Raw genomic sequence first — 20,585 nt, 5'->3', positions numbered from 1 at the left:
GACGGATTGCCCGCTCGCCGTCACAGCGTTGTACACAAGCGCTGCTCGTGTTGTGACGACCACCCGACTAATAGTGTGACGAGAAACGTTTCGTTGAAACGCAGTCTGTCCGGCTGCCCGCGGAACACCAAGCCCAAGAAGGCCGCCGCCGGACGGGAGGACAAGCCCGACGCCGAGCCGCTGCGGTGAGTACGCGCCGCTTGAATCTTTTTCACTCGGTTCGATTTCTCGAACGTTCAATGTCTGCACAAAGTTCTAAACGCAGAGTCAAGCTATATATGAGCCAGCTCTGACTGTAAATCGATTGTCGATGCGGGTAGAATCTCGCGTGGCATTCGGGTTCGTAACGTGCCACCGTATTGTTGCTTTGAGCATCTGTTTTTCCTGCGGGGACATAGGGTTTCATGCCAGAGTACTAGAATAAACTCTCGCAATGTAGTGTACGCATGCACCCCTGTAGGCCAGCGGGGGAATAACTATCTGGCGCACGTGGACTTTCACCACATTTGTCCTCCTGGTCTTTGAACAGCCGCCTTGAGGCGAAGTTGTCGCGATAAATGTGATAACATTTCTTCGTTTAGGAGATACTAGTAATTATTCAAGCCACTTTAACTGAGTTATTTGTTTTTGCTCTGAAGGCGATACTTTTTTAGGGGTGTTTCACTTTTACATCCTGGGGACGTTTTGCGTTGCTTTTTGAGGATCCTTCAACTTTTTAAAAGTTTCCCACCGAACACTTTACCGCTGTAACATTTGACCCGAGGACAATTTAAATACGCTGCAAGTAATTCCATAAAATCATCCACCAATTTTTGTGCGAAAAGACAAAGAAGATAAGTAAGTTGCATTGAGCGTGAACCTGTATGGCGCCCAGAGTAGTGCTCGCCTTGTTTCTCCGGTGATTTACTCATATCCTCCTATTTAAAGCAATGTCGTGGATCAGATGGTAGGCGGAGACGCTCCCAAGTTTTCAAAGTTCGACGAAGCCGAGCTTCGCTGCCGCGTAACTGCAGTACAATACTCATTGAGCAGTTCGGTATAGCACGGATAATGGAAAGTATTGGCTTGTACGTATACATATTGTTTACGTAATATCGCAAACGTAACGTCAGCAGCAGCGACGGATGGATGAGGCTGAACCCTTTAAATCGGGCGGTGGCATACGCCACCTAGCCTATTAACATATTTTGTACTTTGTGGTGGGTGAAATTTAAACTCTTCCTTGATTTTAGCCACCATTCAGATAACCTCCGTTTGGTTATTGGTGGGGTCAACAGCAACGCCACCTTCACTGAGACGTTGAATGCAACCAGCATACATAAAGCTATCTGACCGTAACGTTTCTGACGCTTTTGATGCTGAGAAAATTACCGCAATACGTCGATTTGAGAAACGCTTATCCCATCCCTTTACGTATTGCAGTTTACGGAATAGCCAAACACTGAGGCAACAGCAGCGATGACAATCTCATTTCGACAAAAAAGCGCCAGGAACATTTTCTTGTGCCTCATGCTGTTCTCGTTGGAGGCAAACAGCCGCCAGACATTCATTATTAAGTTGTTAAGTGCTCTTTTTTGCAAGCAACTGAGTAGCGCACAGCCCGTCATTCCAATAGCTTTGTATCATCTGGTTGAACAGAACGTGACCAGGTGGCGCCACCGTTTTCTCCCCTTACGTCTACGTCTCCAGCATTCCATAAGTGGTAATGCGCCCACAATAATAACAATGCGCCAGATGGTCAGCCTGTCCGCATGTGTGTTACACTTTACGGAATACCGGGTTACCGGAGACGTGCACGGTAGCAGCGTGCAGTATGACAACCCTGGTAGCGACAGTTTGCGGCGCTTTGTCCACCCACATCACGTTAGTGACGTTTCGTCCAAACACCAAGCTTTAGAAACCGTAGGTTGATAATTTCATCGCTGCCAACGCTTTACACCAGCAATTAGGTTAATACGGAAGATCAAGGCATCATCAGCTAAAGGGCTCTCTGGTTAAATTCCGCGACACAAGATGCACGCCGCCACCAACCCGGCTGATAACGTTTATGCCTCCGGTGTTCTGGTATTCCGTGGACCATGCATGATAGGAACAAGCAGAAATTCTTCGTTTTTTATTTTTTTATTAATATGGCGAGCGCAGAGGCTCAACCTAGGACATCCAAGCAGCTTTGTAAAGGACTGTTCGTAGTGAGTCGTGAAGAACGTTGCGTCTGCGTAACGCTCGCTCGCATCGCTTTTTCACTAACACGCACGCACTCACATGCGCGCGCTATATCGGCTGCCTCCCATAACCCCCCCAGAGTCCTGCCTGACGGAAGTTTGTTTCTTGCTCTTGGATCCTAGGTTGAGCATGTGCGTACAGTCACCCACGCTCGATTACCACTCACCTCCGACCAGCGACAGCTTTTGTTGGAAGGCAGACCGATCCCAAGGCAAAAGGTACAGAACACCGTTTCTGCATCTCTACTAGCAGTTTTTTTTTTTTTTTCGCTTGTTCTATATGCGAACTTGTGCAACGTGCCTATAACGCCCTCCTACGTCTTGCGCGAGAAGAACTGGGAAGAATGAGGTACTCGATGTAGAGAGTTTTATCGTAACGGGGAAAGCCGCGACCATGGTGACATCTTGTGCCACAGTGATCTACCATAGTGCGCTAGGAACTTTCTTGCGGCAGACCATTCTCATCTTATAAAAGAAGAGAGTGAAATGCATTCGCTTTGATTGCTGCAAACACTTTTGCAGCTGCAAGCAAGTGGAAGATGGCTTCGTGCCCAGCGCTGTTGGTCACGTGTTTGACTTTCCGTGTTTCTGTACACGTGTACGTCGGTACTTCTCCGATATACCAAAACTCTCTTATCAAGAAGATGTCATACAAGGCCAGAAGACGCTAAAGCTAAGAAAGTGGTAAACACAACTAACTTGTGTTCAATTGAAATTTCTGTAGGAAATGTAGGGGAGCAGAAATTTTGTGCTTTTTGATCTGCGTCTCGGCATTTGCCGTAGGAGCTCAATCTCGAGCCGCCTAGCTTCATGGCACCGCGTCCATAGCAGCGGCAAATAGTAATATTTTCCAGTACCTATGAGCCAGATTATAGTCTAATTTATATCCGTTTGCCAGGCTGTTCGTAGCAGATCATACTGTAACGCTGTGTTTTTTTTTCTGGAGTAAGGTGGACTTAGCAATGTGTACAACCAAGCTGATGGAATATTCGTTGAGGTCATATCGCAAATGGTATATTAATAGACGTACTATATTGCAAGGTGAGATACTCGCACATCGCGTGTGTTCTCTCCTGCAATGTGTAAATATTTTCGGGCGCTTCCCACTTGAAGCCTAGAAAGGCTGATTTCATCAGCTCAACGTCTGTTTGTCCATAGTAGCGATTTTTATTTCGGATGGGGGCTGGAGCTTTGTGTGCATAACCGCCGCTTTGTGTGCTGTAACGTGACTAACATGCTTTTCGCTTTGTGAGCTCGCAGTGTTTTGATCTCTTACAACGCACGGCTTTGAACTTGACTAACCATAACCATTCTTTCTCTTCCTTCCACTCCTTAACTACCCTCGTGTCTGTATACCGCACGATACCCTCCTCCCCTAAACTAACATCCCCACTCGTGTCTTCGTTTCCCGTACGAACCCTACAGCTGTCCCATCCCGGGCTGCGATGGCTCAGGACATGTGACTGGAAAATTTCAATCTCACCGAAGGTACCGTGTCGCTCATGTTCTCTCCTTCCTCTTTCTCGAGCATGTTGTGTTTGTCAAACTTGCACGAGCCGCAGCACACGTTGCGAAAACTATCGCCGAGCCATATAGGGCTTCTGGGGCACACCTGTCACGCTTTTAAAGGTGTACTGGCGTGGCATGTTCGACTTTACATATCTTGCGTTAAACGAAGCTTACTTCGAGGACGCAGAAAAAAATACAGGCAAGCCTCACGGCGCCCTAAATAATCAACTCTGATCCACGAATCAGTTTCGGTTTCGTGTCCTAGGAGGAGGAGGAGGTGAGCGTGCGTTATGACGCATAACATTGTCACGTGGGAGCAGAACAGTGTGTTGTTATCGTGACGTCATCACGCAGAGCAAGATTTGCTGACGTGGTGTAGAAATAAGGCTACGTATGATGGTGTTGCTGATATAAAAAACATCATAGTGGAGAGCGCCTTTATTTTGGCTGCGCTCGCGTGGGGCAGCACTAGCGATCGTAGGAATTGAGCGAACCGATATATCATGACGTCATCATGCGTTCACCTCCTTGGTATTAAAACTGTTTCCAAGACCAAGTATTGTGGTAAATCCTTCAGGACCATCTGATGCTTGCCAGTATGTTTTCTATGGCTTACGCGGTTTCGGCCTTCATTTCGTGGATTAACAGCAAAGAATTAGAGAAGTGGCGAGTCAAAAATATTATGCGAGTACTCCTTCAAAATGACGCTAAATACATATAATAAGGTAAGCATGACAGATGATGGAAATCGCATGTTAGCATATATGACTCGTCGCATTTAGGCACAACGTTTGCAATGTCATCGTTCGTAGCTGTAAATAACGACTTATTGTGCTGCGTAGAATCGAGTAATTACAGAAATGATCAGTGAAATCGTGAAATATTAGCCACAAGACTCTGCTTGCTGTACAAGAATGAGATCCCGAGCAATCGCATTGTATCGGAAAATGAGAATTAGGCACCGATTTAGAGGAACGGTTTGAATATAGCGCGCACGTAAGACCGAAACTGAAACTTGCCTCTCGGAAATCGCGTGCTCTTCCCAACTGCCGAAGTGTTGTTGCCATCGCAAGGCAATCATGGCGCTGTCGTCGTATTTACGAAAGTTTTGAGACTGGCGTCGTTGTCCGTTTTCGCTTGTGCTTGCGTTTCGAAACCATCTTTAAACTGCTTTGCCGATGTTGAGGAGTTGTGTCTTGGACACTGTGCGTGACTTGTGACACCTTTTACCTACTACCGAGCCACTGTAAGTGAAGATACCGACCCGCTAACTTCGTCTCTCCGAAGCGCGCGTCTCGTCAAAACGCTGGCGCACTTTCGATCGCGATGGAGCCCGATCGAGATCGAATTTCTCGGTCGCGATTGGCCCCTTTCCGCTCTCTGCCGGAGGAAGCCAATCGCAGTCCAGAATTTCGATCCGGATCCGGCTTGGTCGCGATCGAAAGTGGCCGTGTGACAACGGTAGTAGACGCTCTCAGCTTGCTACTTTTATCGCACGCCTGTTCTGTTTCTTCGGCTAGCTTACGTGACGTGTTTACGTATAGCATGTGACGTGCTTGCCCCCTGTCATTTGCGGTTTCGTTGAGCGGGGTGTCTGCTTCGATCGCTGCAGTCATTTGACCGTACGAGCATAAACAGGGAATGCATTGACTAGCAAATTCGTTTTTTTTTTTTTTTTTTTTGCTATATTTGGCATTTCAGTCTAAATAGTGTCAGTATACCTTGATTATGTATAGTGTTGCGATTCCTCGTATGCGATTTCTTATGTTTGTGCTGTTCGTAGAAGCCCTGCGGAAACATTCTCCCCGTTCATTTATATAACCCCGGCAAAAACGTAGGAAATAAAGTATCGTTTGTTTTTTCTTGTTTTTTTTTTCGTACGTGCGTCACACAGCAGTGTTGCACTTTTATTTTGCGAGCTTTCAGATATGCTGTTGCACTCAGACCACTAGCCATATTCTTCTTATGAGTGTGCAGCCTACACTAAATAATGCCTTAATTTAATCGCTGAACACCATTTCATGAGATAAATCGCTGCCAACGGGGCGAGCGTGGTGCCCTCTTCAAACTTTGTAGCAACAAGCTGAATGCTCGTGTTCGTTACTGGAACAGCAGTGAAAGAGTTTTTTGTACCGACAGCTTACATGCCATACGTCGAAATTCTGTGCGCCTTGTTCAATACAAGATTACAGTATCCACCTTACACTACTGCGCTCTGAAAAATCTGCTTTATGAATCTACTTACCTAATGTCCTGAAGGCATGTTGCAGTTTGAAATGGGGTCAGATGGCTCTCATCAAAATGTAATATGTTCATAAGTACAGCAAGGGGGCCAAATTAATTGTCAGTTAGACTACAGTTCTGGCATATGTGCTGTGATTTTCTAGAAAATTTGGAATGTGACATGCTGCATTACGCATGCATTTAGATCGCTACGGTGGTTCCACTTTTGTTATCCGCTAACAGCCGTCGCCTGTTAGCACGATGGCGTCAGTTTATTTTGCTTTGTATCATGAGGGCCACTGATCCTGCCTCAAGGATAGGGCACAGAAAAGAACTGTTGATTCAATTGTGAAATGGCTGGTAGCTGGCTCACAAAGTTTAGGCATTGGTCTATGAATTCTATAAAAGTCGTTTTCCTTCTGTAATTAATTATGATTTTTCATTTGCCTTGTGCAGCGCTTCTGGATGTCCGCTGGCGAACCGGAGCAAGTTGAGGCATGAAGTTGTTGGTGTTGACGGAAGGCCTATTAAGACAGAAGGTGCTAGGTAAGTGTCTGGCTGCTGTACCAGTCCTGAACGCGCCTAAACGTTGCACACACAAACAAGAAAATGCTAAACAGAACACAGAATGCAGAGTGGCCTGTTACGGAGTCATGGTTTCATAAGTTAGCCGCAGAAAATGCGGGCACAAGAGGAATTGAAAGGATGCTAACAATGCCTCTTGTGTCCATGTTTTCTGCACCTAATTTTTCAAGCCAAGAAAGCATTACATATTTTGATAGTTGTATGACGGCAGAAATCTAGCAAGGCTAGGTTCCTTTCATCATCATGAAATAATGCCTTTATAACTTTCCTAAAGCTACCTGTAATGAAATTTTGGACCTTGTAAAAAGCCTAGTTTTAGATAGTGTAGATATAAAGCAAACTTTCACGTCTCAAATACAAATGGGTGTGTTGGAAAAAGCTCACAAAAATGAATATTTTTGATGCCGAAACTGGAAGAAAAAAATGCTTACATTACTGGTCGCTGGTAATGACACTTAACCTAGAACACCGAGGTTCGCGTTCTGTCAACAGTGGTGCAGGGATGGTTTTTTTTTCCAGTAAGAGCTGCAGGTATTAATTAACTTGCGCATGGGCTTTCAGGCAGTGATTCATTTTTATTTATCAGCAGAATACTTTAATGCACAGTGTGCACTACTGTGTGGCACTCCAGAGTAAACAGCACTTTCATCAAAATTAAAGTGCTGGGGATACACGCTGCCCACAGACAGCATATTACCTCTGTTAAACAACCTAAACACTGCTAAAATTGCAACACTGCAGCTTACTGGTCATTGTCATTGCCACTTGATTGTCCCTGGGAGTCACCCGCCACAGTAGCTCAGTGTCTGTGGCATTGTGTTGCCGAGCACGAGGGCATAGGTTCTATCCCAGCTGTGGCATCCACATTCTGATGCGCAGGGAATGTAAAAACGCTCATATACCATGCATTGGGGTACACATTAAAGTACGCCAGGTGGTAAAATTTAATCCAGAGTCTCCCACTATGGTATGCCTCATGATTGGATCGTGGTTTTTAGCACGTGAAACCCAGAATCTAATTTGTTTCTTGGAGCTCATCACCTTGGACTGGCATGGCCGATTTTCTGACTTTGCATTCCTTGTGTGTGTCGCAGCTGTCCGACCCCCGGGTGCGACGGGAGCGGGCACGCCAACGGAAGCTTCCTGACCCACCGCAGCCTGTCGGGCTGCCCCCGGGCCACGCAGGCCATGAAGAAGGCCAAGATGGCTGCTGACGACCCCAAGCCTCAGCCAGGTACCCATCACTTTCCAGTGCTTCAATTGAAATGGATTGTGGTGCAAACCGCATTACTGGCACAACGTCACATTTAGTGTGCAGTTTATCTATGCAGTGACTCGCATTTTAAAGTGAAGCTTTCCTTTAGCATCCTTGATTGATCAAATCGGTGCACTGTTTCAGTCATTGTTTCATCCTCGCCCCAGGGTGCGCTGGCACACACCAGTGCAGGTAATTGAGGGTGTTATTTGGGAACTATCCCGGACTTCGCTTATTGTGGCTGCTGGGTGCTTCTGTTGTCTTATTGAACAGCTCACACACACGACTGCACTCGTATAATGAATCAGCTTATAAAGCCATCTCTGCATGCCCTGCAGATGTTCCAATGATTGGCTCTGTTGTCTATGAAATTATGCAATGAAAAAACAAAGCATACCCAGATATCCTCACTGCAGCAAATGCACTAGACTTCTGTTGATTCGACTGGTTAATTAGATGTTTTGGTTAATGTGATCCCGACCGAAGGTCCCGGCCGGCGTCCATGCATTTCTGTAGGCCCAAACTTTCATTGTTTTGGTCCTAAATGTGGCCTACGCCGGATAATTCAAACTTGACCAGTCAGCACGCATGTGCCTGACCCCTATGGTGACCTCTCTAGCGACCTCTTTAGTGGCAGCGTCTGTCTCAGCAGCGTCTGTCTCAGCAGCATTGAACATTTGTTGAACACACATCAATCTCGCATCGAGAACACCTATTTCTGGCCTGCCCTAGGAAAACTTTCACGGAATAACTGTAGCTCAAAATGTCTGATTACGATTTATACCCGATTCTATCGCGCACCTATTTTTTTAAAAGAAAATTTGGCTTAGAACGGCCTGCAATGGGATATGAAACCAAAATTGCCTTTGTGGTGTACATAGGCTTTACCGTATAACATGGAAGTATTATGGCGAAGCTGACTTTAGACAACGGGCTGCCATTGTGCAACACACATTACACCCTTGCCCAATTTTCTGGCTAGAAATTCGGGTGCATTTGAGATTTATACTTTGTTTTGGAGCTTAGTGTACTTCCTGCACTGCTTTTTTACTTTGGACCCAGGGAAAGTGGGCATGTGTTTGTTTGATAGGTGTTCTAGAATCAGACAAATAGTGCCAAATGAATTGGTGGTGTGTATTGGCATTTTTTTCTGCATCTTGTTTAACTCAATTCAGTCAAGTTTGTCGATTCTATCGGGGTTAACCTAACAGACGTTGACTGTCTACGCCTTCAAGTGCATTATTTCTTTAATGAACCAAACCTTTTTATTCCCATTTTCTAAGCATTTTTCCACTGCACTGTAGATATGAGTGGTACAACGCCCAAGAGGCATTAGAGGGATTTATTTCAGAAAGTTGGCAATATTTCACCACTGACAGTAAGAGTGCATGAAACTACAAGGGGACAACTTCGCACTGTTGCGAATTTCTATCACTCTTAAACAGCCAAATATTGTTTGTGAGCTCAAGAAAAATTCAATGCTTGTAACAAAGGTGAATACGATACAACTATCTTTGTTATAACAATTAAGGGCTAATAAAATTTGTTCTTTCAGGTTAGCCTTTGTGGCTAACCTGAAAATTTGCAGTTTACATTTCGCACCTAGGTAGTTTATTTTTGTGTCATTTACCGTCATGAGCACAAGTTTGATGACCACGGCAAAGGCAACAAATTTTCTAGCATGTTTATGCAACGTGGAATTGTTTCAGTACATTACATTGGTTGAACACATGCGCTTAATTGGCACCACTGCATTCGAGCCGATGTGCTCAGGCTGCGAGGAAAACGTAATCTTTTGCGGGCAGTACTATTGGACTTGACTCTCGCTTACATGCTACATCGAAAGTGCCATTATTTTTTATTCGTTTTTTTTGTGCTAACCAGCATTACTTCAATGATGTGCTTGCCTATCTACAGAGCCGGGACCAGTTGTAGCTGGAATGCCAGGAGGGGTGCCTGGCATGGATAACGACGCGGACATCCGAGCGCTGGAGGAGGAGATCCTGGAGCTGCAGGAGTACAATGCCAAGGTGGAGTCTGAGATGATCCGCCTGCGCACGGACATCACCCAGATGGAGCAGCAGATTCGCATGACCGAGAGGGTAAGGGCCTTCTCGTGCCATGCAGATTCATTAACTTGCAGTTGTTGCGGACAGCACTGTGAATGATTAGAAGGGTAATGATGGGTGTAAGAGTGAATATGTCAGGTAAGAACGGACTGCTTCATGAAGTCAATATCCAATCTTTCGAATGGCCTAGGCACCGTGAAAACATCCAAAAAAATTAATGCATGGCTTTTACTGCTGTCACTGTCTCAAGTCACTACAGGCACGTTCGAAACAGCTCTGAAGGCCTGTCAGTACACTTTTTAGACGTATTGGTGCTTGTGATGTGACAGGAGACAGCAAGTGCACGCATGTACAATAAAGGAGTATGTACTGTGTCCCATGACAGTGGTCCCTTTCCACTCTTAATATGCTTCACCGCAATACATTGCACATGCTTGACCATGTAACACCGCTGTAGTGCGGCGAAACTGACTTCTGTGAACCGGCACCCTTGCCATTCTTTCTGTGCTCCGAAGCCATCGGCGAGGATGACAGATGCAGAGGTAGCGCTACTTGCACACTATTAGTAACTCACCGGAAAAATTATTTTGTGAAGGTAACCCCCATATTCAGAAACACGGCTTACCTTGAAGCCCCTACTTGACTTGGTCAAGTCCGGCCCAAGCCAGCGCCTGACGTGGGCATGCCCAAGACACTCGTGTTTCCTTGGGCGCGTTCATGTCTGGTGGTGCTGCCTTGAGCCAAGCTTGACTAAGTCAAGTAGGGGCTTCAAGTTAAGCCACGTTTCTGAATATGGGGGTAAGGGATCTTGACATTCTTTTCGCACTCTGGTTAGTTCTGTTTCAGCAACTCTTGCTTGTTTTTCTTTTGGGGGGAGGGGGGTGTATGCTGAGCATTGAACTGGCAAGGTGTTCGCATGGCCATAGCTTCAAGGGTGGTTCTTCAGGCACACATTCTGCCAGTGGCTTTCAATATGTAGTTCCGGTCTTCACACCCAATAAAAGTGGATCGAACAGCTGCATTTCGTGACCCTTGCCCCAAATTTGTGCTGACACGATGTTCTCCTCTGGACGCAGGACAACCAGGTGCTGTCTCAACGGGCTGGCAGCTTGAACGAGTACTACGACTCGCTGAAGCACAACTTCATCTCGCTGCTGGACCGCATCCCCCAGCTGGAGGAGAAGCCCACGCCGGACAACTTCGACTGCTACCTGAGCCGACTGCAGGCGCTCTGCGTGGACAGCACCCACCGGCCGCCAGGGCTCGGGGGACCAAACGGCTCGTCGCCACCAAACGACAGCAACCGTGCCCTCTTCACATCAGTGCGCCAGGCGCTGCACGACTTCACCTTGCCCCTGTAAGTGGCTGCGGCTGTGCACTGCAGGGGCTTCATTCCGCGATGTGCCTCATTTGGGGATACTCTCACATGGAAATCTAAGAGCAAATGTTTAATGCAGATAAAGCAATTTAAGGCAATAGGTGTGTACATAGTTTCTTACAATACTAATAAAATCTGGCTGTACCTGTGCACTGTGAAATCATCATGGGAATGCTTGGATATGGAACATTTCATTGGCTTCCCTTCAACATGTCTGCCTGAAGCATAGTCATGCCTGTATAAATAAAGTTTTTTCAGACGTACGTCTTTGTAACAAGCCTTGGTTCTCCCTCCACGCATGTTGCATTTCTGCTTGCTCATTTAATTTGTAATTGAGTAAACTAAGAAAATGGACATGCACGATCGACACCGGTGCAGAATGAGCACAGACCTTCTGACCCTTTCTTTGAATTTACAGACCTACTGGTGGTACTGTTTAGTCAATACTACTGTACACTTTAGGGAAATTACATGGGCTTTAATGACAGATTTTTTATATAACAACACACCAAAAGCGCTACCCTGCATGCTTTTTTAATGCAAATTATTGTGACACCTGCTGTGGTGGCCAACCTCCTGCTGCAGAGTATGAGGTCGCAGGTTTGACTCCCGAGCATTATGGCCACAATACAATGTGGTTGAATAACAAGAACGCTTGTGTACTTAGATTTAGGTGCACGTTGTAGCCCATGTACTTTTCTGAAAACTACAGTTGAACCCCGTTGATACAATCTTTGCGGGAACCAGAAAATAAAACGTATCATCCAATGCAAGCCCCAAAACATAACAGGCTTACTTGGTGACAAACTCACTAGCAAAGCTTGCTGTGGAATCAAGTAATACTGCTCCGCATAACATGCGTGTTATGCGGAGCAGCATCACGACATCGCAAGAACCGCAGTCAACACACTTTTATTGAGCAACTTTATAACAGCTCATGAGTTTTCGCTGAACTTTCTTTTTTTCAAAGTCCGTAAACAAGTTGCTTGACATAGCTACGTATAACAAGTTCCTTGACATAGCTACTGAGGTCGCGGCACCACGAGGCCAAGAATTCGAAACAAAGGAACATCGTAGAGAGCATGACACAACGAGCGATACGACTGGTGACAGCCACGTGACCGAATGAAGATCTTGCCTGAAAAGCCAAAAAAAGAAAGCGCGAGCGAAAGTTGACGGAAGCAGATGATACTACGAGTGTGAAAATAGTGGTCGGGCGGGTCCGCATGACACCAGTTTCCCGCACCACGGCCAGTCTGGAGGGGCGCGCAGCGCGCACTCCCTTCCTTCTGTAAAGAGCGAGCGCGCGCCTCCAGACCGGCCGTGCCTGCGGGTGATCAGCAAAGGGGGCAGCTCTCATTGGTCTGCTTCGCGCGCGTTTCATTTGCCGCCAGGGGCGCGCAGTAATTTAAATCGGTGCAGGACCGATCCCTCCCATGACACAAAAAACCTGCTTCACAGTAGCTTTTGTTGTGCGCATTTTGTCACCGCCAGCGCACAGCGTGCATTTTTCCGCTGGTGTCACCGGCCCTTAACACGTTGTTCATGGGTCATTGGAATGTAATTGAATCTAGTGCACTTGTATATAAAGCTACGAGTTTCAGAAATACGAGTTTGCAGTCGTATCATCCAATTTCAGGTGAAAACGCAATCATATCGACCGCATGAAAATGCATTGCTCCTATGTGTTGGCCGGGAAATGAAAAAAACAATGTATCATCCCGAAAAACATATTACGCAGAATCGTATCAACGAGGTTCCACTGTAATTCGGAGCCCCCCGCCCCTTCCACAGCTTCCCTCATAACACACCATGTAGTTTCAGGGTGCTAAACCCTACAATTTAAGCCTTTGCCGGGTTACCAGATACATCTCTGAGGTATCCTGGCTCTCGAAGTGGGATGCCAGTTCAACAACCCCACTTCCAAAGCTCTAATGCAAACAACTGCACCAATTTTTCTCTCTGTAGACCAGAATTATCGGTGCTTTTAGGTTGTGGCTATTTTTTGACGGAGACTGCAGGAACAGCCAGAAGTAATGGCTGCGATAGCACTCGGCCTGTTCTCGCATGCTTTCTCGCCGGCTGTCGCGTCATCAAACCCATAGACCATACCGACAGATGGTGATTAGGGCCGAGATTACCCCACTAAATACCATTTTTTTTTCCTAATTTTTTCTTGCATTTCTAGAGGGCTTTCTCCCAGAAACTCACATCCTGTGCATAATACAGTTCCTATAATATCATAAGAAGCCAACAAAGACACCAAGGAGAACATAAGGAAAATTACGTGTACTAATTGAATTAAAGAAATCATAAATTAATGAAAATGGATGAAAAAACAACTTGCCGCAGGTGGGGAACGATCCCACATCTTCGTATTACGCGTGCGATGCTTTAACCAATTGAGCTACTGCGGTGCTGTTTTCCCATCCACTTTCTGGGGTATTTCTTTTACTACTAGAACTAACCCTGGGAGTGTTAGCCAGTGCCACCACTCACAAACCTTGGCGGCGAATGTGGAACATCCTTTCTGACACAGGCGTCACGAGTACTTGATCTCTTGGGGTGAAAGCAACTGGGCAGTAACCCTGTATGCCCAAACACAGTTCCACATCAAGGAAAATTTGAACAAATTGTCGACATTTATTTCTGCACATGCAGAGTACATTAGTAGGAAGAAAAAGAAACGTTTTTCTGTTACAACTTAATTACTGTACTAATTAATTCATTAGCAAATGGTCTGTTATGCTGTTTCATGCTGAAACTTCACTGCACCATATTAAAAACGCAACTATGGGCTTTGTACTTGGTTTCTCACACTTCAATCAGCATTTTGAGGCGTCAAACTTAGTGTAGTATATTCGATATGTTTCGGGGATAAACTCACACATGCTACCTGAAGGCATCAAATTGCCGGATTCGAGTTCCTATAATGTAACTCTAGAGTCAAAATCCTTTAAACACCACAAATTTGGTAGCTGTAACAGACCCCACAAATCTCAATAAATCAAAATGCATAATGCGGAATCCTGACGATATGGTCTCGCTGGGACATAATGGGTTAAATATTTAGCGCTTGCTCTAAATGCAGGTGCGGGATTGAAATATTCTGGTCTATACAGTGGAACCTCATTGATACGATCATCACGGGAACCGGAAAATAAACCGTATCATCCGAAAATCGCATCATCCAACCAAATCGTATTATAGGGAAAAGAAAAAAAAGTATGATCCCAAAAAATGTATTACGCAGAATCATATCATCGAGGTTCTACTGTACTCCAGTTCACCCATAGCAGGTCATCCTACGCATTTGCTTGCATTTGTGACCAAAAATAGTGCAGGATATATGAAAGAAAGATATTAGTATGTTTCAGTGTAATTCAATGTAACATTGACTCATAATTTTATGTTGCAAAATATGACAATTATTATGTGGTGGCATTCACACAGGAATCTCTTCATTCCCAAATGTGCATAGTGGCACATTAGTACTGCAGCCAGAGCGCACCACGTGTGCTTGTGAGTGAAACATAGCATGTCGCATACTGGAAGCAGAAAGGTTCATAGTCATAAGTATATACAATCATACATCGAACGCATTCACACTGTTGTGTACAGTTCTATAAAATGTGAACAATACCGCCACCTTTCCAAAGTTGGAGCAAAGATGTCGTACTCACTGCATCGGTTCCAAACGTATGTTTCCGTTTGCTTTGTTTGCTTGTTGTGCTCTTTCTGTTGTTGCCAAATGTACTGTGGGAGAAGAAAGAAATTTGTGAATGGTTTTATTGCACAGGAGCTTAATATGCACAGCCACGTTATTGGCTAAGCCCTGTTGAAAAGACAAACCATATCCCATTTTTGTTACGGTCTTAACAGATATCGCCTGCCTCGAGTTAACTTTGTTGTTTACAGAAAACCAAATTTCTTTGTACACTTGCAGAGATTCACCTGAAAATTTACAAACGCAACTTGCATACTTCAAACTGAGTGTGGCACAATAAACGACCCATTGTATGCTAAGTAGCAGCACTTGTCACAGTAATGTGAAAGACTTTATGCCACTGGTAGGTGCGGTTGCCCCCTAAGGAGCAACAAAGCTTCTTCACATTGTAAGAACATTCCAGGGGAGCTATTCTGCTCCCCTGGAATATTCTATGAATATCTATGGTCCAGCAAAACCTATGATGTTACAGATGCATCGTAAACAATTGCAAGGTTCTTCTTTTGGTTTTTCGTAATTTCTCTTTTACCAAACTTCCGTTGGCAGCAACATTGAGTAGTGACAAAGTGAAGCTTTACGTGGTCGTCGCAGTGCTTTTCTCTAGAGTTGTGTAGAGAAAAGCCTTTTGATTGCTCTTCTTTTCTGTAAGCATCAGTTCAATAACCTTTATCATATTCTGAGTGCAGTGCTTTTTTTTCCCCTCCTCGTCAGTTCACTTAGGCACATAGCCTTGTGGAGCATGCTAGGTACATTTCAAATAGCCAAAATCACTGTCCAATGTCGGAATGTAAAATGCAGTCCTTTAGTGACAAGGATGGGCTGTGTATGTGCGCATCTCTTTAATGAGCCCTAATGTTTGCTTTTCTCGGATTTCTCGGTGCAGACAGCAACCAAGCGGCTGGATCCGGTCATGAGGGCGCTGGCCTGTCTTTCCCCCATCTCCCATTGCTCGGGGGCACGAACGCATAGCGCAGAGCCCCCTGGCATGACCATCATCTTCTTGTTCTTCTTCTTTTTGCCGACAAACACAAAATGGAGCCAAACAGGGTCAATTGCATTCTACGTAGAAGAGGACGACGACAGCAGGCTGCCTGAAGAAAAGGATGAACTGTCGGAAAAGGGTTCCCCGCATCTCCCGCACAGTGGGTCTTTCACTGCGCTCCCTCGGTGTCTTGCTGGGCAGACAAGACAGAAAAAAAAGAAGAAAAGGTGCCGCGGCGGGCTCAGCAACGCGGCTGACACCATGTGAGAGGAAGCACGCACGCACAACCATCGCACGTTGATGGACTCCGTGTAAAAAAAAAACGCAAACAGGTGCACTGTGCTGGGGGCTGCCAAAGCATTCCCACCGCCACCTCTACCCCCTTTATTCGTCTCTGTGGCACCATTTCTTCGTTTTTCTTTTTGCGTTGGCTTAGCCACAGTTGCTGTTGTCCTTCGCGCATCTTTGAGTGTTTTGCGCGTTCGTTGCCGACGAGACTCGAGTCTCTGCATTGTGTATAGCCTTTTAGACGATGTGGTGTCAATGCTGCTCGCGTGCATTTGGTGCTGCCTTTTTTTTTATTTCTTTTTTGGCCTCGCTTTCTCGCTCGTTATCTCAAGTAGTGCCACGCTTAGAGCAGAAAATGTGACACTTTGAAAAGTATTGTAAGCTTTGAAATTTTTTTTCACCTTGCGACCCCGTGGAAAATGCCCAGTCACATTACACGGCACGAATGGAATTTTCTTACTTGAAATTGTTTTAAAGAAAGGAAGGTGGGGAACGCGCGCGATGCAAATGCGCGACACATCCGCCAGATCCCAGCGGCAGTCCTCACACATCCAACATTTAGCCATTGCTTCTGCACGAACATTCTTTTCTTTACAATTTTGGCTGTAGTGATATCCGTCGGTCACTTTTTGTCATTGCCTCAGTGAATACTTTTTTTTTCTCTCAAGTGTACATAGAAATCTTTTGTAAAATACATGCTCTTATATTTATGCACTCCTCTTTTATGTTGCCTATGCGGGTTGTTTAGAAGATTTAAAACATACTGGTTGCAAGAACAAGTTGTGCTGTTGACTGGAAACCTTGCATGTTTGTTTATCGGCATGTTTAGCAAGGTTGTTTTCTTGATTGTGGGAAAATTCTTTTTTTAAGGCGATCATGGAGCAGGTTGCAACAAAGTTGTGGACGCGAAGTGTACGACTGTGTTGTATATATACATATTTCTGTTACAGATAACGATGTGGCCAGAAACGTGTTTCACAGCCTTTCCTCAGTTGCAAATTTGCCAAACATTGTCTAAAAGTGAACACCAACATCATCAGCCTTTCTCTCTCTCCTTTTTTTTTCGTCCGTGTCATAACACAAAGCAATACATGTCCAGCAGCACCTAAAATTTACGTGAAATGCCTTTCTTTCTTCTGCTACTGTGTTTGCAGATGACCACATTGTGAAGCAGGGATTGAGGGGAAAAAATATAAGAGGCTTGGCAGGCGACTGATCGCAGTTGTGTTAGTTTTGTTCCATCCTCCGCCAATTTGAACAGCACAAACGCACGTGGAAAGACCATATAATACGTAGCATGGTGGACACCACCATTGCAAACACACATGCCCTCGCTATAGGCTACATGCTTCCTTGGACAGAAAAAAAAGGCATACGTGCTAAATAAGCTTAGAGTTTCAACGGCAGCAGCAGTCTTGGTGGGATTGTTAACATGTGGTGCAAGTTTGCTCTTAGACGTATGGGATTGTTATGTACAGCATGTCAGAAGCAAGGGGTTCGGAGACACTGGTGTTCTGTCTCTCTTTCTCTCTCCTTCGGTGTTGAATCTGGAAAGTCGCATCGGAACAGAAATTTGCACTGTGTGTGACGCATGTCGACACGGATAGGCGCTTGCATTCTGTACATACATAATTTTTATGCACTCCCTGTTGTCGAGGCTCGCAAAGCAATCGCATGGCTGCAAAAGCAGCAACAGTGATCTGCCCTTCCCATTCCCATCTCACTTCAGAGGAAAGACACGATTTCCAGCTTCTTTCCAAGCACAAGCCAAGCCTAAATTTCCTGCACCTAATGAAAGAGAATAAACCGGGCTGTCACTGCTTTGTATGTTTCATTCGCATACTGCATAGTTCCATTATGGCCAAGGGCTTTTAAAAACCGCGTTCACCAGGTCGAATGGGAAGAAGCGAGATCAATCTTGTGCGCTCTGGTTTCAGGCGTGCCAAGGGCAGTTTAAACACAACAAACCCTGTCTTCCTGGATCATGCATGACCATGTACGATTCATCTTTGCATTCCAGCAAGGGGCATGACATCAGCACCGATGCTGTGGTCGTCAGTCGACTTGCCCGAGTCCTCGGGAACGTGAGCCAAATCTTAGTTGCACGGTCTATCCGCTTTGTGTTTCAAGCCTCCACCCCCTGTTGCACACGACCTGGATGTGTAACCATTGCCGAAGCAACGTTAAGTTTTGCGACACTGCCCGTTTTGCGTCCCTCCCACTCTCAGTTCTCATTGAAGCTGATAGCTTCGGTCCTCCTCGCCCACGCGACGTTCTCTGGATGTGTACGCGGTCATGGCGCTTTCTTTTTGTAGATATGTATAACTTATTCGATGCGCTGTCTCTCGCTCGCTCTCTTTCGATGTCTCTGCCCCCCACCCTCCGCCCAGGCCCCATGTAAAACATGGGTAGCTGAGGCACTTCCCAGTTCTCTGTCACACACTCTATCTCTCATTTCGTTTCTATTCCCGCATTCTCTCACAACAATGTGTATACCGTGCCGGACAGCGACACCAACATTGTGTACCGAGTCTCAAGCCTGTCAGTAAAAACCTTATTATTGTGAAGCTGCACTTTTGTCTTGTTTTTCGTTGCTCATAGCGGTTGAGAGTCCACTCTCTTCAGTGGTGTGCTTCAAGATGCCTCATTGGATTGCAGGCAAAAAATGTTACATTACTCCAATGCAGACATTACCGCAAACATCATGTTACCCTAAACAGCGATGTTACACAGTTGTCACTTGCATACCACCAGCATTTGGCCTGTTCGAACGTTCCACCGCTGTAATTTATCGTGATATGCTAGTCACTTAAATGTGTTGACAATTGTCCTAGTGACTGCACACTGTTGTGCTGCTCCCCAGAAGCAATTTATTATTGCTTGCTAGTCTGCAGTGTCATTCATTTTAATACAGCACGGGGTTCTCAATGAAAGCATTGTATAGCTTGACACATAGGCGGAGAGTTTTCATCTTCCCGGGTTCCCGGGGGGGTGACCAGCTAGCCTAAGCGGTCATATATATATATATATATAGTTCAATTTCATAACCTGAGTCCCCTCGTACCACAAAGAGACTCGCGTCTCTCGGATGAGCCATGCGAAAAGCCGATTAAGTTGTTCACGTTAGGGAGATAGGTGTGTTTTGTGCCTATAAGTCGCACAACTACACATAAATGAAAACAGCCATGTAACGATTTGTGAAAGTTTTAATATACAAAGACACAGTCAAGAAAATATTTTCCTGACTAAAGGTCAATTGAAAAGATAAGACATAACATATATAAAACATGCACAATATATAACAATTTCTGTACACAACTTATGACTACAATTATTAGCATAAAACAACGTGACTCCATGACGCAATACTTTATTTACTTGTCAAAGCATGCCTTATGCCACTGGTTTCATTTATATTCCGGCGGCAGAATAAATGATTATAGAGTAATAAATTATCAGGCGCAGAAATACAGTCATATTAACAAATAAATAAGACACAACAATATCTCAACAGTGGGAAAGGGCATGAGAGGAAGTAGTAAGAGCGTGATTGCGGTTTTGAGCAGCTAATGCAGCATATGACAAATAAATATTAATAAGGAAAAAGCACAGCATAGACTGGGAAGCTTTAGAAATAGCGCAACGAAGCGTCTTTGCGTACCCAAAAGGCCTCACCCTACTTGCCCTGTCATGCACCCCGTTTTCGTTCCTGGAAATAACTTTTTGCTTTGTTTTCTTAGCCAAATAATTAGCTTTAACTTGTGAGTTGGCAACTTTCTCTTTCCTATTAAAGACATCATTTCGTTGTCTGATGGGATGGTTTCACCTTGAGGGAAAATGTGTTCATTCGGGCACTTGTTCTAGCAATGTAGTCGTCGGCAATTTTATTTAAATCGATTTTGCGGGAGAGTTCTTTGTGCGTGTGCAAAATGGCCAGATGGTTCAAACGGGCTTGTCCAGTCATCGACCGCAGGTACGTTTTCAGTCGCCGAAGACAAGAAAAGGACCTCTCGGATGTGCTTGATGAGACCGGTATGGTCAACGCAATTTTTGTTAGCTTGGCCATTTCCGGCAAAAGGTTTTGCAGGTGTTCGCCCTTCTCCCCCGAAAACATCTGCACGACGTCCTCGAATGTGTGCAATGGTGCCGACTTTTGTTGGCTTACGATGTCAATGAGCATGTCTCTGTGCAAAATCAGCCGTCCTCGTTCAAGGTCGTCACCGTATAACTTTGTTATGTATGCTTCGTCTTGCTTTCCTGTGGCAAACTGCTCAATGTGTGACATATGCTGCCACATCTCAGGTGGATATCTGTCGCTTAACGAGGACAGTACAGTGTCAAGTACTT

General features: G+C 45.3%; 1 protein-coding gene across 12 annotated transcripts in view; it reads left to right on the top strand.

Annotated features, from left to right (window-relative positions):
* The window catches only part of LOC119465940 (myelin transcription factor 1-like protein), a 292,459-nt gene extending 273,648 nt beyond the window's left edge, over positions 1-18,811 (top strand). For 9 of the 12 annotated variants that reach the window (XM_037726417.2, XM_049657173.1, XM_049657169.1 and 6 more), the window contains 8 exons: positions 105-185; positions 2,346-2,441; positions 3,648-3,710; positions 6,411-6,500; positions 7,634-7,773; positions 9,712-9,896; positions 10,940-11,220; positions 15,852-18,811. In XM_037726417.2, the coding sequence (XP_037582345.1) occupies positions 105-185; positions 2,346-2,441; positions 3,648-3,710; positions 6,411-6,500; positions 7,634-7,773; positions 9,712-9,896; positions 10,940-11,220; positions 15,852-15,882 (967 nt within the window). In that variant the 3' untranslated portion in view covers positions 15,883-18,811. The remainder of the gene's footprint in view (positions 1-104; positions 186-2,345; positions 2,442-3,647; positions 3,711-6,410; positions 6,501-7,633; positions 7,774-9,711; positions 9,897-10,939; positions 11,221-15,851) is intronic. The other 3 variants (XM_049657166.1, XM_049657167.1, XM_049657168.1) reach the window with 3 other exon arrangements.
* Positions 18,812-20,585: the final 1,774 nt, after the last annotated feature.

Source organism: Dermacentor silvarum, chromosome 10 (assembly GCF_013339745.2).
Source record: "Dermacentor silvarum isolate Dsil-2018 chromosome 10, BIME_Dsil_1.4, whole genome shotgun sequence".
NCBI classification, from domain to species: domain Eukaryota; kingdom Metazoa; phylum Arthropoda; class Arachnida; order Ixodida; family Ixodidae; genus Dermacentor; species Dermacentor silvarum.
This window is presented reverse-complemented; position numbering and strand designations above follow the sequence as displayed.